The sequence below is a fragment of the Rhodotorula paludigena genome (genome assembly GCF_050403205.1).
Source record: "Rhodotorula paludigena JCM10292 DNA, Rt_paludigena_JCM10292v1_ctg61, whole genome shotgun sequence".
Lineage (NCBI taxonomy): Eukaryota > Fungi > Basidiomycota > Microbotryomycetes > Sporidiobolales > Sporidiobolaceae > Rhodotorula > Rhodotorula paludigena.
Window position 1 is genome coordinate 60,461 of NW_027481397.1, and position 26,247 is coordinate 86,707.

The following is a 26,247-nucleotide window of genomic DNA, read 5'->3' on the forward strand; positions in this document are numbered from 1 at the left end:
GTGCCAGGTTCTGAGAGTGTACTGCGAGGCGGTCGTGTGAGAAGAGGGCTGTCGAGGCCAGTACGGTCGCCTCCTCCAGTGGCCAGCTGGCTCGAAAATGCGCGTTTCGAGTCAGAACAGACGCTAGTAGCCTCTTGCGAGCACTAAGAGGCACCAGAATGCCGACAGGTCGACGAGAAAGCAGAAAGACCGAGAGCGAATGCAGCGCCGCCGCCGCCAGCCCACGCGCACCCGCCACGCCCTTCCAACGGCGACAACGCACTTCCGGGGAGGCGCATCTCCTCGCTATAATGCCGCCCAATTCTCCACATCGTATTGGCCATAGGATCGCAACTACCAGGTCAAGCTGGCGACGCCTGCTCGAGCGAGCCAAGTCACTACGTTGAGGCCATCTCAAGCAGAGTCAGAAAGCCTCTGCGCGCCCCCAGACGAGCGGCAGGACGGCGAGTGAGGCCGGACAGCGCCTGACTGATGCTGCGCGGGGCGATTTGTCGGGCGAATGAGACGCGCCGGAGAGGTGCCGCCACCTTGCCTCCGCGCCTCTCTGACTCTCCCGCCCGCCCCGAAGCTCCTTCTCCCTGCTTCTTTCCCGGCGCCCGTCTATTTGCAGTCGGTCCAGTGCCTCGCAAGACCCCGTATCAAGTGCGTCCACGCCAGCGACTCCGCCGGAGCACTCCCGTCGCTTCCGTTCCCCACATCCACCCTTGCCGACGACGACCTTCGCCAGCGTCGCAAGCGCCGTCTCCCTGTGTCAGAGCATCGCGATCCTGACCAATCTACGACCCGCACAGCCCAGAGAACCTGAAGGAACCGATGTCGTTCGCCGCTTCTGCTCTCCGTTCGGCGGCCGTGCCCCGTCTCGCGCTCCGGAGCGCCCTTCCGCACGCTGCTCGCGCCGGTGCGCGCCGGGGTTACGCCTCGGCTGCGCCGGGCAAGGGCAGCAACAACGGCCTGATCTTCGGCCTCCTCGGCGCGACCGCTGTCGGCGGCGGTCTCTACCTCTACGCGCGCCCGGATCCGAACGACGCTCGCACGGTCAAGGACGCTGCCAGCCCGAAGCAGGTCGACTACCAGGCGGTCTACAACGCTATCGCTGAGGGTCTCGAGGACGAGAAGTACGACGGTGCGTTGCTGATTGTCATCGAGCTGTGCGCGACGTCCGCTGATTCCGGCGATCCCTTAGACGGTTCCTACGGCCCGGTCCTCGTTCGTCTCGCATGGCACTGCTCTGGCACGTACGACAAGAACACTGGCAACGGCGGGTCGAACGGTGCGACGATGCGCTTTGCTCCGGAGGCGAACCACGGCGCGAACGCTGGCCTCGAGCACGCGCGCAACCACCTCGAGAAGATCAAGCAGCGTTTCCCTGAGATCACCTACTCGGACCTCTGGGTGCGTCCTTTTTCCGAAACGGCTCGCGCGCTGCACAATCTTGAGACTGACGCTTTCAATCGCTCCTCTCGCAGACTCTCGCCGGTGTTGTCGCGATTCAGGAACTCGGCGGCCCCTATGTGCCTTGGCGCGCCGGCCGCAAGGACGGCAACGTCGAGAACTGCACGCCCGACGGTCGTCTGCCCGACGGCGACAAGGGCGCGGACCACATCCGCCACATCTTCTACCGCATGGGCATGGACGACAAGGAGATCGGTGCGCACGAATGGACCTCGTACCGCAAATGTGCGGAGTGACTGACGCAATCCGCTCGCAGTCGCACTTTCGGGCGCGCACGCTCTTGGCCGCTGCCACACCGACCGCTCGGGCTTCGACGGCCCGTGGCAGTACGCTCCCAGTGCGTGTCATGTCGATCATACTGCTGCGCACAGAAGCTGACATTCCACCGCTCGCAGCCACCTTCTCTAACGAGTACTTCCGCCTCCTCTTCGACGAGAAGTGGCAGGAGCGCAAGTGGAACGGTCCTCCTCAGTACGTCACTTTCAGCTGCTCTCAGTTGATTGCTCCTCTCACCTGGGTCTCCCGATCCACAGGTATGAGAACAAGACCGACAAGAGTCTCATGATGGTAAGGGGTTGATACACGCTCTGCTGCTGCTGAAGCACCCAAGTTGACTTTGAATGCGCCGCAGCTCCGCACCGACATGGCTCTCACGACCGACCCTGCGTTCCGCAAGTACTCGGAGAAGTACTCCAAGGACGAGGGTGCCTTCTTCTCCGACTTCTCGTCGGCTTTCTCCAAGTGCGCTTTATCTTGTTGCCTTCCACCGCTCGTCCTTGTACTCATCGTCTTGCGCGCAGGCTTCTCCACCTCGGCGTGCCGAGCGCGCAGCTCTCCGAGCCCGTCTCGCTCAAGAAGGTCGAGGACCAGGCGCCCGCGACCGCATGATCTCCTTGCCTCCTCGTCTGCGTTCTCCGGGTTCTTCGTGCGCTGTTCCACGTGTCTGAGAGGATTTCTTCCCTTTGCGTGCATCCGTCATTTACCGCCTGCCTCGCTGTCGTGCAATAGCAAGTTCAATCGCGCACACTCTGCTCTGCTCCGCTTCCGGACCGCTATTCTTCCAGCGTTGTGAACGGAATCCGTCTACCTTGCTAACTTGCTTTCACCTGTCCTCCACAAGTTGAGCTGGTCGCGCTGAGCGGACCTGCAAGGGTCGAGTTCCGGATCGCTACGCTCTCTGTCTCCTTCTTCAGCTTGACGCTTGTCATCATTCCCTGTCGATGTACGCGGCTTCACGCGCATCCCCACAGCTTGACGCCCTGCTACGCAACGTCGACGACGGCGTGCACGACGTGCGCCCGGCCTGGTCAAGCCAGCTGGCCACTCGAGGAGGCCACCACACTGGCCTCGACAGTCCTCTTCCCGCACGACCGCCTCACAGTGCACTCTCAGAACCTGGCACCAGTCTCTTTGCAATATTGACGCTCAACCGGGTTAGCCTCCCTACGGGGAGTGCTATACATTAAACTTGGTATGTCTGGCCCAGCGCAGACTCTTCTCCAGGCTTCCGTCTAACCCAGGTGTCCGCTATTAGGAACGATACAGAGAAGATTGTACCATGGCAGAGCTTGTTCTCACAAGCCGACGAGCGTGAATCACCTTGTTGAGGCGTGGGTTAGCGGCGCGAGCGCGTGATCTTGCCCGTGTATCCTTCCTCCCAATTGCCGACAACCATCTTGATGGAAAAGATTGTACCGAATCCCTGTCTTTGCCTGATGATAAGCAAATCGACGCGATGCCTGGCGCCCCTTTACAGGCTCTCGCTCTGTTCTCCGTTGCAGCCCTTTCTTCCTCGCTCGCGCACGTACGCCGAAACGCTTCGGATCGTCGCTGCACGAGGTCGAGATGAATCGCAATAGACTGTATGAGAGTAGCAGATTGAGGCAACCAAATGCAAGGCAGAAAATACTCGTCCTTTCGCAATACAGGCTCACCGGCCCCTGCCTCTTCCCCTGAAAGTTGCCGACGACGATGACGGCAGGTAGCCTCCAGCCTTGTACCCACCCCTCCCCTCGGGAGCTCGACCGCGCGACGGCGGGCCATAGTCCCGCTCATCGGCATACCTCGACGGTGGCGGGCCCATCGCCGGCGGATAACCCGCCGGTGGCGGCCCGCCTGCGCGATACTCGCGGTCCCGCAACGAAGGCGGCGGCGGCGGTCCCGGCGGGTACTCTCCATACTCTCCGCCCCTCGCGGCGCGCGGCTCAAAGTCGCCCGCGCGCTCCCTCTCGCGCTCGTACCCCCTCTCGCGCTCGCGCATCTCGCGCTCGAGCCGCTCGCGCTCCTGCGCATACACTGCGTCGGCCGCGGCGCGCGCGCGGGCCTCGAGCTCGTACGACGCGATGACGGCGCGCTCGGAGGCGGCGGCAGGGTAGGCGGCGACTGGCGGGGGGCGCGGCGGGCCGGAAGGAGGGAGGGAAGGAGGAGGGGCGCCGTACGACGAGCGAGCGGCGGAGGGAGGAGGGGGAGGAGGGCCGCGCGGGTCGGCATAGGGATCGTCGTACCTTCCGCCTCCCCCGCCGCCGCCGCTGCGAGGAGGCCCGATCGGGGCCGTACCGCGCGTGACGGGCGGCGCAGATGGTGGCGGATAGCCCGCGCTCGGCCCCGTGCGATGAGGAGGAGGCGGATGCGGCGGCGAGAACCGTCCGCCAGCGACGCGCGAGTCGCGCCTGTACCCTGCTCCGAAGGGCCCTTCGCGCTCTCGGCTGCGCGGCCTGTCGCGCACGTCGTATGGCGGACTGCGGGAAGCTGCAGGTGGCGGGAGAGGGGGACCAGGCGGACCAGGCGGCGGGTAGCCGCGCGATGGCCCACGACTGTGCTGCACGGGCGAGGGCGGGCGGCGATCGTACCCCTGCTGGTGAGACGGAGGCGGAGGCGGACCTCGTCGGTCGTAGCCCGGCGCCGGAGGCGGAGGCGGGGAGCGCGCTCCGCGCGAGGGTGGCGGGAGCGGAGCCGGCGGCCCGCGGTCGTACGAGGGAAGTGGGCCGCGTGCGCGAGGCGGCGAGAGCGAGCGGCGCGACTGGGGCGGTAGGGGCTGTGTGCGAGGCAGAACGAGTCAGTCGCAGCGAGAAGAATCGGAGAAGGCGGGCGCGGACGCACCCGACCTCGGTCGCGCATGTCGCGCTCGTACGGCGGCTCAACGAAGCCCGGCGGCGGGCCAGGCGGGTAGTAGCCATCCCTCGGCGGCGGCGGCGGACCAGGCGGGCCGGAGAAGTCGCGGCGGTCGCGCACAAACGGCGGAGGAGGCGGGCTGCGCGAACGGCGCCGGTCGCGGTCCTCGAAGAAGGGCGGCGGAGGTGGTCCGTGTTGCGACGGAGGAGGCGGGCCATTGCCGTACCGTTCGTATGGCGCTGGAGGCGGCGGCATACGGGGCGGCGGGCTGCGTGGGCGGGGGCCAAAGTCGTCCGAGTAGCGACGCGGCGGCGGCGGCGGCGAGCGACGGCCGTAGCTCGGCAGGCCGGGAGGGCGGCGGTAGTACGGCGCACCGGGCGGAGGCGAGAGCGAGCGGTTTGACGCAGACGACGATACGCGTCGCTTGTGGTTCGCCGGACCCGGATGACCCCCGCCGCCAGGAGGAGCGCGGTACCCGCGCTCGTCCTCGCGCGGATGGTGTGCAGGCAGAGGTGGCGGCGGTGGCGGCGCACCGCGGCCCTCCATCTCGCGCCGCTCCATCTCGAGCTTGCGCCGCGCGAGCACCTCCCTCGCCTCGCGGTCCTTCCTCTCGCCGCGCGTCTCCTTACGCGTCGGGGCGCTCACGCCCTTCGTGGGCGCCAGACGCGCCTCGTCAAGTGCCTTCTGATGTGCTGCGGCAGCGGCAGCGGCGGAGGCGGCTGCGGCAGAGGCGGACTCGGTCACGGCGGCCGGGGGGACGGGCGGGAGGGAGGCGGGAAGTCGCGTCGGGGGAGAGGTGGCGGAGGCAGATGATGATATTTGTGCAGGAGGAGAGGCCGAGACGGCAGCAGGCGCGGGAGAGGCGACCGACAGCTCGCGCTCACGAGCCAGACGAGCGCGCAATTCGGTTTCACGGTCGGCAGAGGCAGATGAGGCGCTCGGCGGCTCTTGCGGCTGAGTTACGGTTTCAACGCTGCTTGAGGGTGCAGAAGCGTCGGCAGGAGTGACAGCAGCGGGAGCGGCAGACGAGACGGGCGAGTCGGGCTGAATGCCGGAATCGGGCGCGGGCGCGGTGGCAGACTCGACAGAGACCATGTTCACGTCCCCTTCGAAGTCGTGCTGGATGGCTGCAGGAACAGAAACCGACTCTGGCTTTTGCTGCTGCTGGACAGACGATGGAACGAGGTCAGGAGTCGGCGCCGTTTGGTCCGCTGCGGCGGCGGTGGGAGCGGCGGCACTGTCGCCCAGGTCCGAGTGCGAGCCGGCGAGAGACATGGCAGACGATGCAGGTCCCGAGACTGAGCCCGAAGGGCCGTCCTGCGCGGCGGACGAGACGGCAGGTGCCAAGTGCGAAGCGACGAGGCGGTGCGGGTCAAAGTCGTCGTCTTCGTCGTCCTCCGTCACGTGCGACTGCGGCTGTTCTTCCTCCACCTTGACAGACTCGCCGTCGACGTCTTGGGTAGCGGCAAGCTCCTGGGCGCGCGGAGAGGCGGACACGGACGCAACCGAGGGAACATGAGGCGCGAGCGACAGGCCGTCCCCGTTCTCGACAGGCGCCGATTCTTGCATAGACTCAGTCGCCGGGTCATGAGACTGTGCAGACTCGTCGAGCGTGTCGCTGGCAGCGTTCTTGCCCGTCTCGGAGGCGGAGAGGTCGTCAAAGTCGGGCAGGCGGGACTCGCTCTCGATCGACATTTCGCGTTGCGGAGCGGGCGACGCGGCGCGCGCTATGCTCGGGGCGTGTGTGGACGAGTGTGCAGGCACGCGGAAGAGCGGATGGGTCCCGGCGAGGATGGCGTCGCGGAGGGAGCGCAAGAGGTCGAGGTCGTCGAGCGGCGTCTGCGGCGAGGGCGTCGGGACGGGCGGTGCGGGCGACGTGGACGGGGTGAGCGGATCGAGCGACGCAGCGGCAGCAGCTGGACCGGCGGCACGGCTCGTCTGCATCGACGAGTGTGGGAATGACGGTGGGGACGGGAGCGAGTCTTGACGCGGGGCTGCCGGGTAGCGCTGGCTCTACAAGTGCCGTACCGTACTGAGTCCAGCAAGCGAGCAAGACTGCTTCGCTGTGCTTTCCGCTAGCCAGGCACGCGGGCGGTCCGAGCGAGCGGCGGGCTGGGCTGCGGGTTGCGCGGACTTTGGCGCGCGCGGCGAGAGCGAGCGAGCGAGCGAGTGGCCGAGCCTCGCCTCTTTCCCCCGGTTGTGCGATCCCATCCAAGGTGCGTGCAGCTGCCGCAGAGCCACGCCAGCCGTGCACAGAGCTCACCTGTCCGTCCCCCCTGCCCGCCCCCGCCCGCCGTTGCCGCCGCTGCCGTCGCCCGCACGCTCGTCCCCCCGCCCAAAACTTCTCTCCCGCGCCCTCGCCTCGCCCCCTCGCGCCTCCTGCGCATCCGTGTCCGCCCCGTGCCGACTCTCCACCCTCGACTCTTGCCCCTCGAACCGCCCCCGCCCGCCCGAGCGCAGATGCCCAAGATCTACAAGCCCGGGAAGGTCGCGCTCGTCCTCAGTGGCCGCTACGCCGGCCGCAAGGTCGTCGTCATCCGCCAGTCGGACGAGGGCACCAAGGTGCGTCTCGTGCAGCACCCTCTGCGCCCTCAGATCCGCTCGGGACGAGTCGAGCTGACCCCGCTGTCGTCGCCGTCGCTCGCGTGTGCAGGAGCGCCCCTACCCGCACGCCATTGTCGCGGGCGTTGACCGCTACCCGCGCAAGGTGACGAAGGGCATGGGCAAGAAGCGCATCGAGAAGCGCTCCAAGGTACGCATTGGCCTTTGGGTTCCTGCCGTCCCCGGTCCTCGTCGTCAGGCATGATGGTCACGGGCTGCCGCTAACCCTGCTTCACCCCCTCCAGGTCAAGCCTTTCATCAAGGTGGGTTACTGCCTGTCTGAACCGCGCGCGACGAGAGACGCGCGAGGAGGGGACGTCGCGGCCGAGCAACACGAGCACGGGCGGGGGAGATGAACGGCGGTGTCATGGCGTCGCTCGCATTGCGAGTGGAGCGATGCACGAGGCTCAGAAGGGCTGCAGGTTGCAGTAGCGCCGTCCGTCATGGCACGGGCGGTGACGGAGTTGTTGCGCGCTCGGAGGAGGAACGGCTGCTCGGCCGCGGACAGGAGTGATCAGGCGCGACCAGGCGGACGCTGACCGCTTTGCTCCCGCCGTTTCACCTTCTGCGCACCACCCGCGACCGCCATCCGCGTCACATCCACCCACTCGCCTCTTCCCCTCGCCCAGTCGATCAACTACAACCACCTCCTCCCCACCCGTTACGCACTCGAGCTCGAGTCGCTCAAGGGCGTCGTCGCGCCCGAGACGTTCAAGGAGGTTTCGAGCCGCGAGGACTCCAAGAAGCAGGTCAAGAAGATCTTCGAGGAGCGCTACCTCTCGGGCAAGAACCGGTGGTTCTTCTCGCCCGTGCGTCCCCTTTCCCGAGAACTCGACGATGCTGCCTGGCAGCATGCTGTCTATGCTGTGCAGCACGGGAAATTGGACGCAGGAGTGCTGACGGTATCCTTTGTCGACAGCTCCGCTTCTAAGCGTCTCGCGCGCTTGGAGTGGTCGAGGGTCCGAATGGGTCAGTAGTGTTGTCGCGCCCGGGCAAGGAAGGGGCGGGCGGGAGAGCCCCCGAGGGAGCTGTACCGAGAAGTGGGGGGACCCGGGGAACTGAGCGCTGAACGACCTCTATTCCTTGTTTCTGTCTGTTCTCCCGGAGGGGGTCGCTCTCCCTCTGCGCTCCTCGCGTTCCACGGTCTTTCTCTCTCGTGTGCTCTCTTGTAACTCTCCCTCCGCCTTCCTTCCTCTGCGCGCCCTTCTGCCGCCGCGAGAGAGGCTCTTTCCGTGCTTCTCCTGCTCCTCTGGCTTCCTCTTCCTTCTCGCTTTTCCGCCTCCGCCACTCGCCATGGCCAGACTCGACGCGCTGCCCCTTCCTGTGTCTGCTTGCGTTCCCCTGAACCACGCGCACCCCCTTCTGACAGCTCTTCGCTCCTCCTGCAGCCTGCTCCACCTCACGCGCTTCCTCGCGCCCGCGCCGCCCACTCCTCCCTCGCTCGACCTGTTCGAGGGCTTCCGCATCCGCACGCTCAGCGCGTTCGAGCCCGTCCCGCCCGCGCTCTTCGCCCTCTCGCTCACGAGCCGCGCGCTCCGCCGCGCCCTCGTCCCCGAGCTCTTCCGCTCGCTCGTGCTCGGACAGCAGGTCTACCGCGCCGAGGCGCTTACGACCGAGTATGCGCACAGACTCGCCGAGCTCGCGCAGGAGGGCGGCGAGGCGCTCGCGTGTGTGAGGTGAGCCGCTGCGCCGTCGTCCTCTCCGCCTCGAACGGGATCTGAGCGGGCTGTGCCTTTTTTTCGCGCACAGGGTGCTCTCCATCGCCGGGTTCACGCGCGAGGGCGTCGAGAACCTCGTCGAGTGCGTCAAGGTGCGCGCCATCCGTTGGGAGACTTCGACTAGACGCCCGGTTTGACCTTCTCGAGCGGCCGCACAGCTCATGACCTCGCTCGAGAAGATCGACTACTATGCGCCATTCCCGTTCCCGCCCATGCTGGTCGATGTCCTCTCGCAGCTGCCGCACTTCCACGCGCTCGAGTTTAACCGCTTCGGGCTCGAGTCGCTCCCGCACATCCTCCCGCTCGCCAGCAAGGTCTCGCACCTCGAGCTCGACGGACACCTCGTCGCGCCTTTCCCGCCCGACATCGTCTCCGTCGCTCCCATCACGATCGCGAGCGCTCGCCGCGCGAAACTCGCCGACGACGAGTGGAACGCGCCGACGGTGCAAGAGGGGCGAACCGCGCTCGTGCAGGGCCTCGCGCCCTTCCTCGTCGCTGCGAAGGCGCACCTCTCGTACCTCCAGCTCGACGGGCACGACCTGTGCGAGTCGCGCACAGTGCCGGCGACGGGCGCGCGGCGCTTCCTCCCCTTCTCGCACGGGACAATGACCGTGCAGGACGGCGACAAGTGGTTCCAGCGCGTTTTTGACGCCGCGGCCGACCTCAACGGCAGGGAGTACCCGCTCTTTCCCAAGCTTGAGCGCCTCCGCGTGTGCTACACCGAGCTCAAGTGTCTTGCGCTCAAGCGCGTGCTGAGGAACGCGGCCGACACGCTCACGCACTTGGAGCTCGTCGGCGCCGACCGCGATGCGCTTCCGGCTGTCCCGACTCCGCTCACCAAGCTCAAGTACTTGTGCGTTGGAGAGAAGTCCGTCCTCGAGCCTGTCTCGCTCGTCTGACCCCAGCACCTCGCTCGTAGCTACTGGCTCCTCGACGACGATGTCAACGGTGTCGCGCTCGCGAGCTCAATCACGTCGCACTCGCCGCTGCGCACGCTCGTGCTCAACGGCGTCCGTGCGACCGACCTCGGCGCCATCTTCGGCCCGGCGTGCAGCATCGGCGCGACGCTCAGGTACCTCCGCGTCGACTGCGAGATGACGAGCCCGCTCAGGCTCAAGGACGTCAAGAACATTGTTGAGAAGTGCGAGGGCGTGGAGGAGCTGCAGCTCGGCGCGCTGTGGGGCGGAGAAGCGGTGCGTTCGACTCAATCTCCTGCCATCCCACAGACCACAATGGTGGGCTTGACGCCGGACAGTCTGTTCCTTCTTGACGCACAGGTGGACTGCCTCGCGGCGCTGTCGCCCCTCAAGCGCCTGCGCAAGTTCACGTTCGACCACCCGTGGGAGGCTCCGCGCGACTGGCCGTTGCCCGACCCAGACGGGCGCACGATCCGCTCCGAGCGCAACGGCGACTTCCGCGTCATCTCGTGCATGGGCGGCAAGACAATCGCGGAGGAGATGCGCGACCGCATCTGTGCGTCCCTCTCTCCTTCGCTCGTCGACCTTCTCAAGCGAGACCTGCTCCGCTCCCGTCCTCACGTCGCTCTGACACTAGCTTGCACGTGTGTGCGCGCAGTGGCCGACATGGACGCCGTCAAGCCCGTCTACGCCAAGCGCTTCGCGTCCTTCGTCACTCGCCACCCGCTCATCGAGCAGGTCAACTGGAACTGCACCGAGCGCACGCTCTGGATCTGGACCTTCTTCCGCGACGCCGATAGCGGCAAGATCCGGTTCAGGCAGCGCGCCGAGATCGACTATGCGAAGGAAGGCGAGCCGAGGGGTCAGGAGATGAAGCACTCGGGCGTGTTCATGACGGTGCCGCATGAGGACTAAGGGCACAAGATGCAGCTTGAAGGGTGGCTTGCCGTGCCTGTAGTATACTCACTGTGAAAGCTCTCGATTGCGGCTCGCCGTGTTCGGGAGAGCGACCAGCGCGAAGTTGCAGACCTCATCATGCAACGCCCATGTACCTATGCCGGTCCTCGTACCCGACCTCTATGCGCTCATACGGGAATTTCCGACTCGAGCATTTGCGCATACAGCTCCCCCGCAACCACAGGCTCGTACTTGGGCTTGCCGGTCGGGCCTTCGAGTCCGGGGATGCACTGAATGATGGCGTCCGGGTTGGGCTGTTCGGCGGCGCCGCAATCGAGCGTAGCGGTCGTCCAGCGAGCACGGAGAGGGCGGGCATATCACGGGAGAACGAGAGACAGAGGAGAGTCAGGGACCATCGCCCGTCGACCTCGAAGAGTGCGAAAGAGCGAAGGAAGCAGTGACGCACGTTGCAGAAATATGCGACGCTTCGCCGCGTCCGCGTCAGCCCGTCGGGATCTTCTCCCGGCCGCAAGTCCGGCAGCACTGCCCGGTGGATTGTCGATTTGAGCGCATCGTTCGACCAGCGAGAGAGGATGTCGCCGCTGTACGGTGTAGACTGGCTTCAGCAGTCTGCATCAGCAGCACAGCGCAATGAGAGGCACACACAAGTTGAGGATGAAAGTGTTTGGCTTGGGCGTGACGGGGATAAACTCTCCGTTCGGCGCCTCGACTTCAAGCCCGCCCGTGTCGTCTTGAAACAGCAGCGTCGTCGTGCCGAAGTCGCTGTGCTTACCCAGCCGGCTGTTGCTCACTGCGCGCGGCACGGGTGGGTAGTGCAGCAGGCGCAAGCAGTGGTTCCGGCCGTTGATTTGCGGTACGAAGAAGGAGGAAGGGAGGTCGAGCGCGATAGCGATGAGGGACATCAGGCGGAGGTGTAATTTGTGCATGAGGATGTGGAAGCGATTCATCGTCTGCAGTAGAAGTGTTTGAGTTGGCGCAATGTGCGAGTGGAAGCAAAAAGAAGCGCACAGCCTTGAATCCCGGAATGTCCTCCTCTCGAGGCCAGTGTTCGGGGTATTGCGGGTCGATGCCGTTGCCAATCTCGAACGTCTCCCTGTGGTGCAGCGATGGGTCAAGGTAGCTCAACCGGCGAAAGACAGCCCCGATCGCACTTCTGATCCTTGTTGGCGGCTCGCTCCGCCTCAATCTCGGGCGCGCTCTTCCCGCCCGAGACCTGCGCCGCCTGCTCGCGCCCGAAGCTGAGGTAGCCTCGGTTGGCTTTTGCGCTCGTGTAGGCTAGGGCGTTCTTCTGCTCGAGGTGGAGGTCGAAGAAGCGCTCGTTCTGTATGGATAGGCGAGTCGTCAACCTGCGGAACAGTCTGAAAGCCTCACAGCTATCCAGCTACTGCGCGACATGCATGGTTAGGTATCTGGAAAGTGCCGTTCGAACGCACATAGCGAAACACCTCATCCACCAGGTCCTGCGGCACGAGCTGCTCGTATCCCGAGACGTAGAAAAACCCGATCGTGCGCGCAAGCTCGACAAACTCGTTCGCGAGAGCTCGCTGCTGATCTGGTGTGCACTCGCCGGCGAGAAAGGAGGAAATGTCGACGGTGTTGAGCGAGTCGGGCATGGCGAAGGCGGGCGCGTCGGCGCTCAAGCGATGCGGAAAGCGGGCGGCGCAGCAGGTACAGGAAAGCAGGGACCCGTGCGGAGCAGCAGAATTGCCTCGAGTGGTCGGAGGAAGCGAGCAGAAGCGCGAGAAGACGGCGGGGACTAGCGGCGAGACAAAGGGGACGAGCGCGCGAAGGGCGGTGCGTGCAGCGGAAGCTGTCGTCCCCGAGTTGGTGTATGAGGCTTCAACGCTCGCGAAAGAAGTCGAAGCGGAAGACGAGAGGACGACATTGCGAAGAACGACGACGGCGACGAGGCAGATTCTACAGACGCAAGCGGACGGACTAGAAACAATGCGGGGGCGCAGAGAAATGCGAAAGGAAGCTACGTAAGGGATATGCAGGGATGGGCGGCCGAGATTAAGGCAATGCCGAGCCGAAGAACCGCTGCTGAAAGTGGATCACGTCCTTGGTCAGGGCGTCCATGAGCGCCGCGCTCTCCGCGCTCACAGCCGACGACAGCTCGAGCTCGTGTCTTCGCTGCGGCGCCGCCGACGAGCCCGGCAAGGGCGGGAGTGCGGCTGCGTCGAGCCCGAGTGCCGGCAGTTGCGACGTGGACGCTGCAGGCGGGTCCTGCGGGACAGGCGTGGTCCCGCCCACTCCGCGAGGATGTGGCACCGTGCTCGACGCCCTCGAGCCGCCGCTGCCGCCGGCGCCAGAGCCCGATCCGCTCGCGGCCGCCGACGCGGTGCCGGACGACCCGCCTGCGCCGTGGTCGCGCTCGCGCGCCTCGCGAATGCGCTCGTTGACGTCGCGGAGGAGCTCCCACCTGCGCTCGCGCTCGCTCATCTCGAGCTGCACTTTCGTGACGAACTCGAGGACGTTGCGCGCGCGCTTGCGCATCTCGGGCATCGTGACGCGCTTGCCCGGGAAGCGCACCTTGGTCGCGGGCTCAGTGACGGGCTCGGCGGTCGGGTCGAGGAAGGAGGGGAGCGTGAGCGGCGCAGGCGACTGCGAGGGCAGGAGGAAGGCGAGGTGCTTGAGATGCTCGGGCATGCCCCAGCCGAATGTCGAGCCGGCGAATGCGCTCGAGCCGCCCGGCGCCGTATGCGTCTTGCCGTTTCCATTCGCACCGTTCTGCTCCGCTGCAGCCGCCGCTGTCGCGTGCGCTCCGCTCGAACGCTTGACGGGCGATTTCGGTGCTCGTGGCGGCGCGGGCTGGCCGTTCTTGGGGCGGTACGTGTACTGGTTCGGGTGCTTGGCGCGCGCACCGCCGTGATGGGCTGGTGCAGCTATAGGCGCAGGTGAAGGCGAGCGTGCTGCGCCGCGGGAGGGTGTCAGCTAAGGAGGGCTCACGCGAGGAATGGAACCACGTACCTTCAGGCTCGACAGCTACACCGGCCTCGTCCGCCTCTTGCGCGAAGCGGTCCGTTTCCTGCGTCTCACCGGCATCAACCTCGATCTCGTCCTCCTCACCTGCCTCGGCCCCCTCTCCCCGCCGGGCCCCGGCATCCTCGTCGATTCCTTCGGGCTTGGCGGCCTCCTCGTTCTCTCCAGCAGTGGCGACATCGCCGCCGTCGAGGCCCTCATCCTTTGGTTCGAAGTCTTCGTGCGGGGCAGGCGAGTCGGCGTCCGGGTTCGAGTGCGAGCGACGATTTCGGCCGGCGCCTTTCCTGCAATGTCGTTCAGATAGTCAGCACGGGCGCGCATTGTGCGAGTAAGCAAGGTGGCAGCGCAATGCTTGTCTCATCACGCACCCTTTTGCGCCTTTCTTCGCCGCAGCGCCCTTCTTCGCCCCTCCTTTTGCGCCTCCCCCGGCCGCCTTCTTGCTCCTACTCCTCCCCGGCCCGATCACAATTTCCTCCACGACCTCGTCCTCGTCGTCCTCTCCCTCGTCCTCATCGCCGCTCGCGCGCCCCTCGAGCCGCGCGCGCATCGCCGCAGTCCCAGCCTCGAGGATCGAGAGCGCGATCGCGTCGTCGTACGCCGCATCGCGCGAGTTCATCGTGCTCCGCTTCTTCGGCTCCTTGCCCGCGGCGTGGGCGTGCGCGTGCGCAGCCGCGAGCAGGCGCTCCCGCTCCCGCTCCGAGATGGACGGGCGGACCGCCTCGTGCCCGCCTGCGCCGCTGGGCGCGCTCGACGCGCCGACTACGCCCAACGTCGAAGGCTTGTGGTCGCCTGCAGGCGCTTCGCCAGACTGGAATGATGAGGCAGGCGCTGCGTCGACGGACTCGCGCGATCGGTGAGGCGCTTTCGGGTGTGAAGAGGAGGAGGCGACGGGCGAGGCGCCGCGAGCCGGGGCGGACGACTTGCGGTTGACCTTGCGCAAGAGTCTGTAAAACGTATGGAAGGAGTGGATCAGCGGTCGGGAAATGCTGAAGCCATCGAACAAACGCACCCGCCCGGGCCGTGCAGATTGGGCTTGCACAGCTCGCAGAAGTAGCGGTTCGGGCATTCCTGCAGGTTGCGAATCGTGTCAGCTTTGTGCGTGTGACTGGTCTGCGGAGCGAGTCTGAAGACCAGTGAACAGCTTTAGACAACGCACCTTCTCATCCCACAGCCCGACGCAAGGGCCGTGCTGCCAGCACTTGCACGTGTCGCACTGGATCATGAGACCGGATGCCAAGTCTTCGTCTGTGGGATAGCGAGTGTGTCAGCAATCTAGTCATGCCGCGGAAACCTGCTGATGCCGTTCGCGGCAGGAGCACGAGCGGACGAGGCTGAAGAAGCGCGACTCACTGTCCTCGCCGCACACGCAGCGTGTCACGCCCCCATCTCCCTCTTCCCCGTCTTCGTCGCCCGTCGCGGCGTCCCCCTCGGTATCGAGCATGTCCTCGTCGGCGAGTTCGCCCCCGACGCCCAGCTCCTCTTCCCTGAGGCTCTTCTTGCCCGTCGCGCTGCGCTTGGCGCGCTTCGAGGCATAGTCGTCGTCTGCGAGTGCGGCCGACGCCGAGCGCTTGCCGTTCTTGGTCGACGACGACGAGGTCGCCCGAGCGGCGGTGGTGCCGCTCTTCTTGGAAGCGGCACCCGGGCCCGCAGTCGACCGCGAGCCGGTCTTCTTGTTGTTTGCGCTAGTCGGCGGGCTCATTGTAGCTCCGCAGGGCGAGGGCGAGGGCGAGGAAACGGCGGTGAAGGCGCGGGGTGGGGAGGCGGCACAGGCGGGAAGTCGGCGACGACAGCGCGAGGCAGGATGAAACTAGCTGTGTCGGGTGTGTCGAGTGTCTACAAAGTCGCTCGAGCTTACCTTGCGCTCCTACGCGGCTGCGGCGAGGCTGTACGGCGGCGTCGAGCGAAGGTGCGGCGCAAGAGCCGAGAGAGGCGGAGTGCGGCGTGCGAGGCGGCGGGGCAGGCAGCCGGTAGCTCTGTGCGGTGAGTGATCTCGTCTGTGCGCTGTCTCGCTCTCTTCTGAGCAGCTTGCGCGCGGCGACGGCGAGCGACTCGAAGCAACCCGCGGACCGCCTCGACTCGCTGCTTCCGGCCAGCCGCGCCCACCCGCACGAGCGGAGCAGAGCTCGTGCACAGACACGCACAGCTAGCACACACACAGCCCGGACGCAGACGCTCTTCGTCCAGAGCTGCGAGGGCGGTGCCATCCGCTCGCTCCTCGTCGTCGCCAGCTCGACTCGCTCTCGCTGCAGCCACTGCAGTCGTGCAGGTGCATCTACACACGTACATCGGGATGACTAGTGCATGCGCAGCACTGGCGCACAGAACTACCGTCTCTCATAGTGTCCTCGCTTATCTGCACCCGTTGCTCCTCATCAAGCCGACCGGCCAATATCGCTCGACCTTGCTGGCCAGGACCCGCTTTATATGCGCCGCAAGATATCACTGCGCACCTGTGCTGCAAGGCCTCGCCTCCGGCTGACTGTACACTACACTGCCTCGGACTCGGCTACCGCTCCGAGACCGAGTCTGGCGTTGACGTCTCTGATCCCTCGCTCCGAGGCCACGATCGCCCCGGTTCATGCTGTCCGAGCAGCGTCCGTGTTACTTCTCCTTGTCTCTCTTCCCTACGAAGCTGCAATTGCTGCTGCGACCCTGCCTCACTACGCTCCTCCTGACCTCGTCTCGCCATGGCCGCCAACTCGACCCTCTTTGAGCCCGTCCAAGTCGGGCGCATGCGCCTCTCGTCGCGCATCGCCATGGCCCCGCTCACGCGCTACCGCGCCGACAGCGAGCACGTGCACCGCGACCCGGCCGTGACGTACTATGCGCAGCGCGCGAGCGAGCCGGGCACGCTCATCATCACCGAGGCGACGTTCGTCCACGCCAAGGCGGCGGGGCAGAAGAACGCGCCGGGCATCTTTACCGACGAGCAGGTGCAGGCGTGGAAGCGCGTCGTCGACGCCGTGCACGACAAGGGGTCGTACATCTACCTCCAGCTGTGGGCACTGGGCAGGGCCGCGTCGGCAGACGTGCTGCGGGCCGAGGCAGACGAGGACGTACAGTCGGCTTCGGACGTGCCGTTCGAGGGCGGCGACAACCCCAGGGCGCTCACCAAGCTCGAGATCCAGGTGCGCGTGGACTGCTCGCTTCGAATGCGTCCGCTGGAAGAGGCATGACTTAACGACCTCGTCCTTGCAGGATTACATCGGCTACTACGCGCAGGCTGCCAAGCGGTTCGTTGAGGAGGCAGGTGGCGACGGCGTCGAAATTCATAGTGCAAACGGTATGCTTGCGCCTCTTCGAACTCTTTGCGGCACTCCGCTGACAGCGGTCTCTCGCAGGCTATCTCCTCGACCAGTTCCTGCAGACCAACTCGAACAAGCGTACCGACGAGTATGGTGGTTCGGTCGAGAACCGCTGCCGCTTCCCTCTCGCCGTTGCCCACGCCGTAGTCGACGCCGTCGGCGCCGACCGCGTCGGGATCCGCCTCTCGCCGTTCTCGAAATTCCAGGGCATGAAGATGGACGACACGGACGAGATCAAGCGCACATTCTCGTACTACGTCGAGCAGCTGAGGCAGTCGTTCCCCGACTTGGCCTACATCCATGGCATCGAGTCGCGCATCGCAGGCAGCGAGACGGTCGACGTCGACTACAACGAGCAGCTCGACTTCATTGTGCGTGCCTCGCCACCGTCGCTATGCTCGCCCCCGCTCTTCAGATAACAGGGCTGATTTTTCTCGAATCACAGCACGACCTCTGGGCGCCCCGACCTTTCCTCCAAGCCGGCGGATTCGACCCCTCGACGGCTCTGCAAGCCGCACGCAAGTACCCAAACACCGTCATCGTCTTTGGGCGGTACTTCATCTCGAACCCGGACCTCGTGCGGCGCATCCGCGAGGGAATCGACCTCGCGCCGTGGAACAAGGACACGTTCTACTTGTTCGGGCCGGAGCACACGGAGGGGTACATCGACTACCCTTTCGCGGACGGTAAGACGGCGCAGACCTGGCGTAGACCAAGATGTGTAACATAGATGGGTGGGCCTCGGCAACTTGGGACGATGCCGTCCTCTCCCACTTCTAAGTAGTCCTGCTGCGAATGCTATGACGCTCTGCTCTGCGCGCTTCGAGTCTCTTGCGAACCAAAGTCAGGCAAAGTTGGGAGATGAAGCCGTTTTGCAAAGGATAAATAGAGTTGAGGAAAAGCTAAAGGAGGTGGGAGTGCGAGCTATGAACGAGTGTGTGGGTCGGCATCAAGTGCGTTAGAGGGACAGAGAGGACGAGCTACATGCCATGTGATGACGAACGACGCGGCGGGGAAACATGCTATGCTACATAAACGAGACGAGGCCACCGGCGACCGCCGAGTCTAAGGGAGGGGTCTACTCGGGGCGAAAGTTGCGGGCGTGCCTCGGCGCCGGCGTGACGACGGCCTCCGGCAGCTGGACGATGTCGTCGCGCTTGCCGTTCTTCGGGTTGAGGACGACGTCGCCGAGGAGCGACGTGAGCTGCGACCAGATGAGGCGCGGCGGGCGCGTCGTCGTCGGCTTGGCCGTCGTCGCCGCCTTGGTCGTCGTCGTCGTCTTGACCTTGGTAGTCGTCGTCGGCTGGACGAGGTGCCTGGATGAGGGAAGCGGAAGTGATCAGTATCCGCGCGACTCGGAAGGAGCGGTGGAGAGCTGAACGTACCACATGATGCGCGAGGTGGTCGTGTGCGCGGCCGTCGTCGTCACCGGCTTGGGCGTCGGCGAGGGCTGGACGACCGACGTGAACTTGCTCGCATCCGCCATGAAGAGCTGGAGCTCGGAGAGACCGACGGCAACCGTCGTCGCCGACACCTTCGAGACGTAGAACACAACCGACTGCGCCGTGACCGTCTTGGCGAGGTTGAGCGTCGTCGCCGAGCCGTCGTTGTTGAGCGCACCGAACTCGACCATGGTGCCGTCCGAGAAGGTCAGGTTGCCAGCAAGGACCTGGTCAGCCAGGTTCGGACGGTCCTGGAGGTTGGTGAGAAGTCAGCAAGTGAATAATACGCTAGCTTGAACGGGGCCGGACGCACAAAGAGGACGACCTGGTTGAACGAGATCGGCTTCGGCCACTTGAGCTCGACCCATGCACCAACGCCCTGATTCTTGGACGCCCACTCGTAGCCGGCGTTGCCAGCACGCTTGGAGAGGAGACCTCCGATGCGACCATCGTTGACGCCCGACGCAGGCGAGATGCTCTGCTGCGAGGAACCAGTCGCGGTCGCCTGGAGCGCGATGTTTACGAGCGTCGACGAGGGGACCGACGTGGTCGTCGTCGCCCTGGTCGTCGTCGTCGTCGTCGTGGTCGTCGTCGTAGTGGTAGGCGCCTTGGTCGTAGTGGTGGTGGTCGTCGTTGTAGGGGCCTTCGTCGTCGTCGACGAACTCGACGTCGTTGTGGTGACGGGCGCCTTGGTGGTGGTGGTCGTCGTCGTGGTCGACGTCGTCGTGGTCGTCGTCGTGGTGGTAGTGGTCGTCGTCGTCGTCGTCGAGGGAGCGGCGGACGACGAGGTGGTCGAGGCCGAGCTGGATGACGAGGTGGTCGAGGTCGAGCTCGACGATGCAACCGAGGAAGACGTCGAGCTTGCGCTCGATGACGAGCTCGAGCTGCTCGTGGTCGTGGTCGGGACCTGCGTCGTCGTCGTCGTCGTCGTAGTCGACGGTGCAACGCTGGTCGTCGAAACGGTCGTCGAGGAAGACGAAGTCGACGAGGTAGCCGAGACCGAAGCAGACGAGGAAGTGGACAAAGCCGTGCTGCTGACCTCCGACGACTCGGCGGTGGAAGAGACTGTGCTGCTCACAGTCGAAGAGGCCGAGGTACTGGGCAGCTCCGACACCGATGTGCTGCTCGGAAGCTCGGACGAGACCGTCGCCGACGAGTTGAAAGCGGCCGACGACGGGTTGACAGCTTCGGTGGTCGTGCTCGCGTCCGATGTCGACGACGAGACCGGCGCCGACGTGGTGGTCGAGACTGGAGCGGAGCTGGTCGACGAGACCTGCGGGCCGCCAACCACGGTGACCGTGTCGGTGAACGAGGGCGAGGCGATGTTGTAGATCTCAATCTCGCTCAGGCCGGCGTTGCCAGTCGAGCTGCTGACGCCGGTAATGGTGAGGCGCAGGCTCGAAGTCGTAATGGGCGCGGCAAAGTTGAGCGTAAGCGGCGCGCCAGCGTTGTTGGGCAGGACGCCGAAGGTGACGCTCGAGCCGTCCTCAAAGGAGATATTGCCGGCCGTGACCTGGTCGTCGAGGTTGGGGCGATCGAAGAGCTCGATCTGGTTGAACGTGATGGGCGACGACCAAGCGAGGTTGATCCACGCGCCAGCCTTCTCGCCACGCGACGACCACTCGAGGACCTGGTAGCCCGAGCCGTCCTCGACGTAACCTCCGACGACACCGTCGACGGCACCGGCGCCACCCTGGCCGAAAGCGGACGAGGACACCGTGACCGTCGCCGAGACGGCGAGGTCAGGAGCGCCGCCAGCACCGGTAGGCGTGGGCCAGGTCGCACCGATGGTCGGGACCTTGCCCATTGCCTCTTCGTAAGCAGTCTTGTTGTAGTTGCTCGGAAGGAAGATGTCGTTCTGCGCGCCGTTGTTGGGGAACGACCACGACGCGTGGTAGCCAGCGCGAGCATCGTTGCCGATCCAGGGGACGTTCGTCGGGAAGTTGTACGCGTAGATCGGGCGCTTCGAGCCGGAAGTGCACTTCGACGAGTCGTCCGGGCAATAGACCGGGTCCTGCGGCGGCGCAATGGGAGTCGCATCGGCAGGAGAGCCCGAGACGGAGCAGTCAAAGCCGGTCATATAGTAGTTGGCGGTACCCTGCGCATGTACAGCTCGTCAGCAACGCATCGCAGAAATCAGCGCGAAAGACGAGCAAACGCACGTTGTTGGCGAGCCAGAGCCAGGCGCAGATGCACTTCTCGCCCGTGCACTTCGGCATCTTCGCAGGAATCTCGAACGACGTGTCGCGCTGCTCAACACAGTTGTGCTGGACGGAGAAGATGGCGAGATTGTCCATCGTGACCTTCTCAATGTCGTCGACGTCGGCAATAGCGAGAGCGCAGCCCGAAAGCAAGCTCCTGTCGATGTCGGATGCGCCGGGGTCGCCCGCCTGTCCGATTGAACGGAGTCAGTACACAGCGTAGAGGACCGGACAGACAATGAGCCCACGTGATAAGCGCCCGCGTTGTCGGGACAGGCGTCAAGGAGGGAGCCGGCCTCGGTCGTAGCGTAGCCGTAAGTGGTCCATGCCCAGTGGCCTGTGACAAAAGACTGTGAGCGAGCTGCACAGGGCGCAGCACATGTCGGAGAGACGCACAGGCAATCTGAACCGTGATGCTCCCGCCGGCGGGAAGATCCATCACGGCACCGTTGACAGGCGGAAGCGCGCGGTAAGCCGGACCGCGGAACCACCAGTCATCGAAGTAGAAGTAAGGGCTACGCAGGTAATGGTCAGCAACAGGACGAAACAGAAGTGACAGGAGGCGACGCACCCGATGGGGTCCCAAGGAGGACCAGCAGTCTCAGCCCAATTCGGCCCAAAGCCGTACATTGACGGGTGACTGTTTCAAGATGACGGTTAAGCTGTGGAGTCCAGGCGGAGTCGGAAGAGCGAGAAACGGACATGAGGGTCATGTGGGCGTCGGCCGACGTCGCAAGACCGGCGATGGCCGCCACGGCGGCGAGGATGGTCGACGCGGCGAACATGTCGACTTCGCGTACGAAAAGGGGTGATGAAAAGCGAGGTAAGGAGGAAAGGGCGATCGAGGAGACGAGGATCGGAAGAATGCGCGCGAGCTACTGGTAGTCCTGACTACGAGCTACACGAGCGAGGAGGTCGTCGTTCAGCGAGGCCGGCTCGGGAACGGGGCGAAAAAGCAAGCTTGGGAGCGAAAGAGAAGGAGAGCTGTAGGCGGTGGGAAAGAGAGGGGCGAAGAGCCAGGAGCGAGAGGGCGGCGTTGACCGGCCGGCACCAGGGCCAAAAGCGAGGGCAAGGGTCGGCCGCGCACATGGTCGAGCAGAGCAGCTAATCGGACCTCGGACCAAAGCTCCGGGAGAAGAAGGAGGAGAGATGACAGCTTCCGCATCCAGCAGACGAAGCCGTGCCTGGCCCTCCGACTTCGGACAATGCCTGTTGCGATGGACCGCGCATGCCTGATAGAACAGTCATTTGCGGTTCGAGACACTGCAACGTGCTCAGAGCGCTTGCCCCGTTGCGGCAGCAAGGTTGCCTGATGCACAGCGGAGAACGTCGACGGCCCGGACCAACGTCAGACGCAGAACAGCTCCAAAACGCCCTAGCGCCTCGAGGAGCCGACGCAGTTCCAGCGCGCGACCAGCGCAGCGAGCACATGCGACTGGCTCGCGCGGTGGAAGCCGACGTGCGCTGCGCCGCCTCTCGAGCTCTGCGCGCGCGAGCCGACTTTGCTGCGACCACCGTCTCCGGCAACTCATTCACTGGCTGTCCGCTTCAGGCCAATGCTGCTGAAGCACGCATTTGCATCTGTCTCTTCAGGCAGTCTTTGATCGGGCTCGCGGGATTGATCGACGGGCCTCTCCCCGAACCTCGCGCCACCCTTCCCTTTCAAGGTTGCTGTCCGAACATGCTCCGCCGGCCGGCCGTGCTGCGCAGTCCGTCGGCGATTCTTTTTCAGCGCCCGACAAAGGCCTGCACGCGCGCATTGGCACACTAAGGAAAGTGCTGGCAACTCTCGGGGGCGGGAGCCTCTCTCCCTCGGCCTGCTCGCCGTCTGCTGCTTTCGGCGTCCCGACCAAAGGGCTAACTCCGTCAATGCGGCACCTATGAATAGGTCGCGACCGCCGACGGCGCCGGCAGATGCTCCCCTGTTGCGCCAGCGCGGTTGCCGCGTCGGCTCCCTTTGCCTACGATTCCCAGTTGAGCGCAACCGCTCTTGACGAGCAGGCCGCGCATACGTTGCATTCTTATCTGATCATTGCAGATTACTAACGGCAACTCTCGAGTTTCTAGAGATCCTTCGGCAGGTTTGGCGCCGGGAAGTCAACGCACATGTGCTCGTCCTGTTGAAATTCCCCGGGTCAGCGACAGCACACTCGTGGCGAGAGAGCAAGCAGGATGAACCACGCACGTAAGCACGGAAGTGGACCTTGCGGCCCAGCGCCTCGATCTCCTCGACCTCGTCCTTCGTCAGCTCCGGCAGCCGCTGGGTGAGCGCAAGCTTGGCGATGCGACCGTTGTTGCCCGACGCCGTGACAGCAACGACGCCCTTGGAGCGCGTCCAAAGGAGGAGCGCCATGGCCGCATCCACCTCCTCACCGGTCTCCTTCGACAAGCGCTGTGCGATGCGCTCGAGCACCGGCTTGATCGGACCGCCCGTCGGGTGACGGAGCAGAGGCGACAGAGGGCCGTAGGACTCGACGCGGATGTCATGCTCGGCCATGATGTCGAGGACGGGCTGAAGGTGCGTGAGGACGTAGGGGTGGTATTCTGCATCGAGGGTGTATGCCGCGTCAGCATGTCGTTTATGCACCGTTTCGTACTGCGGCAAACCGAGAGCGCGGCAAATAGCCTAGCATTGCCAGACGAGAACGCACCGAGCTGGTTTGCGACGGGCTTGTACTTGCACTGAGGCAAGAGCTCGTTGAAGTCCTGTCAGCTGGAGTAGGGTCAGCTCTTTAAAGCTCAGGGGACTCCGCCGCCACTCTCTGGTGAATCAAGACGTTATTGAGAGTCGCACCTGCGGCCTGAAGTTGCTGACGCCGAGGCTCGCTGTCAATTCACCCTTGTCCTTCATGTCCTCGAGGATCTTCCAGAATTCGACGAGTTTGCCCTTGGGCGGAACAAACGGGTTGTGCACGAGAAGGAGGTTGGGCTGGCGGCCGAGGCGCGAGATCGAGTCGAGGACCGACTGACGGAGGTCTTCGAGCGCGATGCCTGGCTTGTTCGGGTCGCCCTTCTCGGTCGAGACTGCGTGAGGGATTACTCAGTGTACTGAGAATGATGCGGAGCCCCTTCTAACGCAGGCGGGCAAGCGTGAGACTCAGAGGAACGCACCTTTGGTGGTCACAAAGACGGTGTCGGGCGAGATGCCGTTGTCTTTGACCGCCTGTTCAAGCGACTGGCCGGTCTCCTTCTCATTCTGCGACGCCGGAAGTTGCCGCGTCAGCGCAATTGCTGGAGAGAAGCGCCGAGGTCGCCTGAGATTTGGCCGCGCGAGTCTCGAAGATGGGCAAGACTTACCTCGTAGCCCTGCGCGGTGTCACTGCGGTGGTGTATGACCAGCCATTGTCAACTTCCCGCCGTCAAGATGCGAGAAGCTGGCCCAACGCACATGTGCCGAATGCCAGCCTTGACGGCATACTGACCGCTCTCGAAAGCGGTCTTCTTGGCGTCCCCGGTGCCCTACAGAGAGATCATATCAGCACCCACGTCTTGCTCCGGCGCAGTCGTAATGGTGTGGACAGCCGCCGGAGACAAGTGGAGCGAGGCCGATGAGCAGGGCAAGGCGAGAGACGCACGTTGCCCCAGGCGAGGGCAGGGATAGCATTTCCGTCTGAGAGCTTGAAGGCCGGAATGCTCATGCTGGGCGTGGTTGTGTACGTGCGGGCAGACGTGTCCGAGTAATTCGGGCGATGATGCGGTGACGACGAGACCGGCGCGCGGCCGGCGCAAAGGACGCAAACGGAAGCGGCGCGCTCTCCGCTCCTCATCAGGGGAGGCCTCTGTCGGCGGGCCGGTACGTCCTCGCCCTCGTCTCCTGCATTCGCCCTGAAAGGGGATCTGCCTGCAGCATGCACGCAAGCGATCGGAGCAGCCTGTGTCGCTCTGCGCCCGACCCGGCTCGGAGGTGCTCGCTTTGCGCCTGCCTTGCCACGCGGCCTTCTCAACTGAACGTCTCTGGCTCTCCGCGGACGAGCGAGTTGATGCTACGCTTCGCAGTCACCTAGCAACTCGTACTCACTTTCTGCGAAGGCTCGTACGACGCTCGGGGGACTCGGCTTCTAGACGTCTTCCGGGAGGTTAGGAGAAGGGAAGTCAACTGTCATGTGTTCCGTCTAACAAGGGCAAGATAGGTCAGTTCTCATCTAGTCCGTAAGAGAACAGCTTCAGAGGCTGGGTCAAGACGTACGCAAGCTCGGAAGTGCACACGGCGACCAGCCGCCTCAATCTCGTCCACCTCATCCTTCGTCAAGTCCCGGAGCTCCTGCGTCAGCGCAAGCTTCTTGATGCGCTCCTCGTTGCTCGAGGCCGTGACGCTGATGACGCCCTTGGTGCGGATCCACAGCAGCAGCGCCATGGCCGCGTCAACCTCTCGACCCGTCTCACTCGACAGGCGCGCGGCGATCTTCTCGAGGATGGGCTTGATTGGTCCGCCAGTCGGGTGGCGCAGGAGTGGAGTAAGCGGACGGTACGCCTGAATCAGGATGTCGTGCTCCTTCATGATGTCGAGATTGGGCTTGAGATGCTCGAGCACATAAGGATGGTACTCTGCATTAGAACATGTCAATGGAGTGCGCTTGATGTTCAAGACATGCAGAAGGTGCGAGGGAGAAAGGGGGGCAAGTGCTGACGGTTGCACCACGAAGAAAAAGGAGAGCGCACCGATCTGGTTGATCACCGGCTTGTGCTTGCAGTGCGGGAGGAGCTCGTCAAAGTCCTGTACATTGAAGGAATGAGTGAGCCATTTTGACCGGGTCAGTGGAGTGAGAGACGCCGGGTAGGCGCACCTGCGGCCTGAAGTTGCTGACGCCGAGACTGGCCGTCAACTCGCCCTTGTCCTTCATATCCTCGAGAATTTTCCAAAACTCAACGAGCTTGCCCTTGGGCGGCACGAAAGGGTTGTGGATGAGCAAGAGATTGGGCTGGAAGCCAAGGTTTGAGATGCGGTCGAGGACCGTCTGGCGCAAATCCTCGAGAGCGATGCCAGGCTTGGTCGGGTCGCCTTCTTCGGTCGAGACTGTGCAGCGGACTCGCAATAATCGGATCAGCAGAGGCAAAGAAAGCCCGAAGCAAGCCAAAGAGCGCACCTTTCGTAGTGATGTAGACCTCGCTCGACGGGACGCCATGCTCCTTCTCTGCCAGACGCACACCATCACCGGTGCCCGTCTCGGTCTAGGTGAAGCAGATTCGGGCGCTTGGTCAGTGCAGCCGTAGCTCGCCCTCGAGAGGCTGGCAACGCACCAGATACGCCTGCGCTGTGTCGAGCGCACGAACGCCCTCCTTGATGAGCAGCGACGAGATGCCTGGAGTCTTGTCGTTCGGGTGTCCCTGCATGGTCGAGACGAATCAGCACGTAAGACGGTGATCAGCGGAAGTGGGGCACCTCAGGCCTCAGGAGTCTGGACGCACCGCTCCCGAGTTGAGCGCAGGAATGGTCATGCCGTCAGAAAGCTTGAAGGTGGGGACAGGCATGGTCGTGTGCAGAAAGCGTAGGGAAGCGATGAAAGAGCAGTCGAAGCAGGCCGGAGGTGGAGGCCATCGCGCCGCAGTCGAAAGGGCCGATCGGCCGGCGGTTTTCGTCGGAACGTACAGGCCGTGTGCTT

At 64.5% G+C, this 26,247-nt stretch overlaps 10 protein-coding genes across 10 annotated transcripts; 4 read left to right on the plus strand and 6 right to left on the minus strand.

Annotated features, from left to right (window-relative positions):
• Positions 1 to 813: 813 nt before the first annotated feature.
• JCM10292_003796 (peroxidase) lies at positions 814 to 2,340 on the plus strand (the record flags this gene model as incomplete). The annotated part of the gene is made up of 8 exons (XM_076651962.1): positions 814 to 1,123; positions 1,184 to 1,392; positions 1,467 to 1,647; positions 1,709 to 1,789; positions 1,848 to 1,923; positions 1,986 to 2,019; positions 2,084 to 2,193; positions 2,253 to 2,340. The coding sequence occupies 8 exons, from the start codon at positions 814 to 816 to the stop codon at positions 2,338 to 2,340; spliced, it is 1,089 nt and encodes a 362-aa protein (XP_076502487.1).
• A 1,042-nt stretch (positions 2,341 to 3,382) lies between these two features.
• Positions 3,383 to 6,507, minus strand: JCM10292_003797 (uncharacterized protein; the record flags this gene model as incomplete). The annotated part of the gene is made up of 2 exons (XM_076651963.1): positions 3,383 to 4,486; positions 4,552 to 6,507. 2 exons carry the CDS (start codon positions 6,505 to 6,507, stop codon positions 3,383 to 3,385), a joined length of 3,060 nt encoding a protein of 1,019 aa, XP_076502488.1.
• Positions 6,508 to 7,023: 516 nt separating this feature from the next.
• On the plus strand, positions 7,024 to 8,095 carry JCM10292_003798 (uncharacterized protein; the record flags this gene model as incomplete). The annotated part of the gene is made up of 5 exons (XM_076651964.1): positions 7,024 to 7,125; positions 7,217 to 7,315; positions 7,410 to 7,427; positions 7,794 to 7,973; positions 8,084 to 8,095. The coding sequence occupies 5 exons, from the start codon at positions 7,024 to 7,026 to the stop codon at positions 8,093 to 8,095; spliced, it is 411 nt and encodes a 136-aa protein (XP_076502489.1).
• Positions 8,096 to 8,457: 362 nt separating this feature from the next.
• Positions 8,458 to 10,714, plus strand: JCM10292_003799 (uncharacterized protein; the record flags this gene model as incomplete). The annotated part of the gene is made up of 7 exons (XM_076651965.1): positions 8,458 to 8,489; positions 8,553 to 8,840; positions 8,914 to 8,974; positions 9,041 to 9,735; positions 9,802 to 10,075; positions 10,160 to 10,355; positions 10,458 to 10,714. 7 exons carry the CDS (start codon positions 8,458 to 8,460, stop codon positions 10,712 to 10,714), a joined length of 1,803 nt encoding a protein of 600 aa, XP_076502490.1.
• A 170-nt stretch (positions 10,715 to 10,884) lies between these two features.
• JCM10292_003800 (isopenicillin N synthase family dioxygenase) lies at positions 10,885 to 12,330 on the minus strand (the record flags this gene model as incomplete). The annotated part of the gene is made up of 6 exons (XM_076651966.1): positions 10,885 to 11,010; positions 11,163 to 11,298; positions 11,363 to 11,667; positions 11,726 to 11,810; positions 11,869 to 12,038; positions 12,151 to 12,330. 6 exons carry the CDS (start codon positions 12,328 to 12,330, stop codon positions 10,885 to 10,887), a joined length of 1,002 nt encoding a protein of 333 aa, XP_076502491.1.
• Positions 12,331 to 12,730: 400 nt separating this feature from the next.
• Positions 12,731 to 15,398, minus strand: JCM10292_003801 (uncharacterized protein; the record flags this gene model as incomplete). Its single annotated transcript, XM_076651967.1, has 6 exons — positions 12,731 to 13,602; positions 13,688 to 13,983; positions 14,068 to 14,643; positions 14,709 to 14,767; positions 14,856 to 14,944; positions 15,050 to 15,398. The coding sequence occupies 6 exons, from the start codon at positions 15,396 to 15,398 to the stop codon at positions 12,731 to 12,733; spliced, it is 2,241 nt and encodes a 746-aa protein (XP_076502492.1).
• A 988-nt stretch (positions 15,399 to 16,386) lies between these two features.
• JCM10292_003802 (alkene reductase) lies at positions 16,387 to 17,784 on the plus strand (the record flags this gene model as incomplete). Its single annotated transcript, XM_076651968.1, has 5 exons — positions 16,387 to 16,827; positions 16,898 to 16,982; positions 17,041 to 17,375; positions 17,450 to 17,690; positions 17,735 to 17,784. 5 exons carry the CDS (start codon positions 16,387 to 16,389, stop codon positions 17,782 to 17,784), a joined length of 1,152 nt encoding a protein of 383 aa, XP_076502493.1.
• Positions 17,785 to 18,082: 298 nt separating this feature from the next.
• Positions 18,083 to 21,432, minus strand: JCM10292_003803 (discoidin domain-containing protein; the record flags this gene model as incomplete). Its single annotated transcript, XM_076651969.1, has 10 exons — positions 18,083 to 18,320; positions 18,390 to 18,697; positions 18,760 to 18,927; positions 18,992 to 19,477; positions 19,525 to 20,544; positions 20,609 to 20,836; positions 20,896 to 20,984; positions 21,044 to 21,162; positions 21,219 to 21,287; positions 21,350 to 21,432. 10 exons carry the CDS (start codon positions 21,430 to 21,432, stop codon positions 18,083 to 18,085), a joined length of 2,808 nt encoding a protein of 935 aa, XP_076502494.1.
• A 1,278-nt stretch (positions 21,433 to 22,710) lies between these two features.
• On the minus strand, positions 22,711 to 24,285 carry JCM10292_003804 (uncharacterized protein; the record flags this gene model as incomplete). The annotated part of the gene is made up of 8 exons (XM_076651970.1): positions 22,711 to 22,764; positions 22,833 to 23,191; positions 23,299 to 23,353; positions 23,442 to 23,671; positions 23,759 to 23,843; positions 23,945 to 23,966; positions 24,036 to 24,106; positions 24,223 to 24,285. 8 exons carry the CDS (start codon positions 24,283 to 24,285, stop codon positions 22,711 to 22,713), a joined length of 939 nt encoding a protein of 312 aa, XP_076502495.1.
• Positions 24,286 to 24,705: 420 nt separating this feature from the next.
• On the minus strand, positions 24,706 to 26,116 carry JCM10292_003805 (uncharacterized protein; the record flags this gene model as incomplete). Its single annotated transcript, XM_076651971.1, has 7 exons — positions 24,706 to 24,759; positions 24,834 to 25,192; positions 25,307 to 25,361; positions 25,432 to 25,661; positions 25,732 to 25,816; positions 25,886 to 25,972; positions 26,054 to 26,116. 7 exons carry the CDS (start codon positions 26,114 to 26,116, stop codon positions 24,706 to 24,708), a joined length of 933 nt encoding a protein of 310 aa, XP_076502496.1.
• Positions 26,117 to 26,247: the final 131 nt, after the last annotated feature.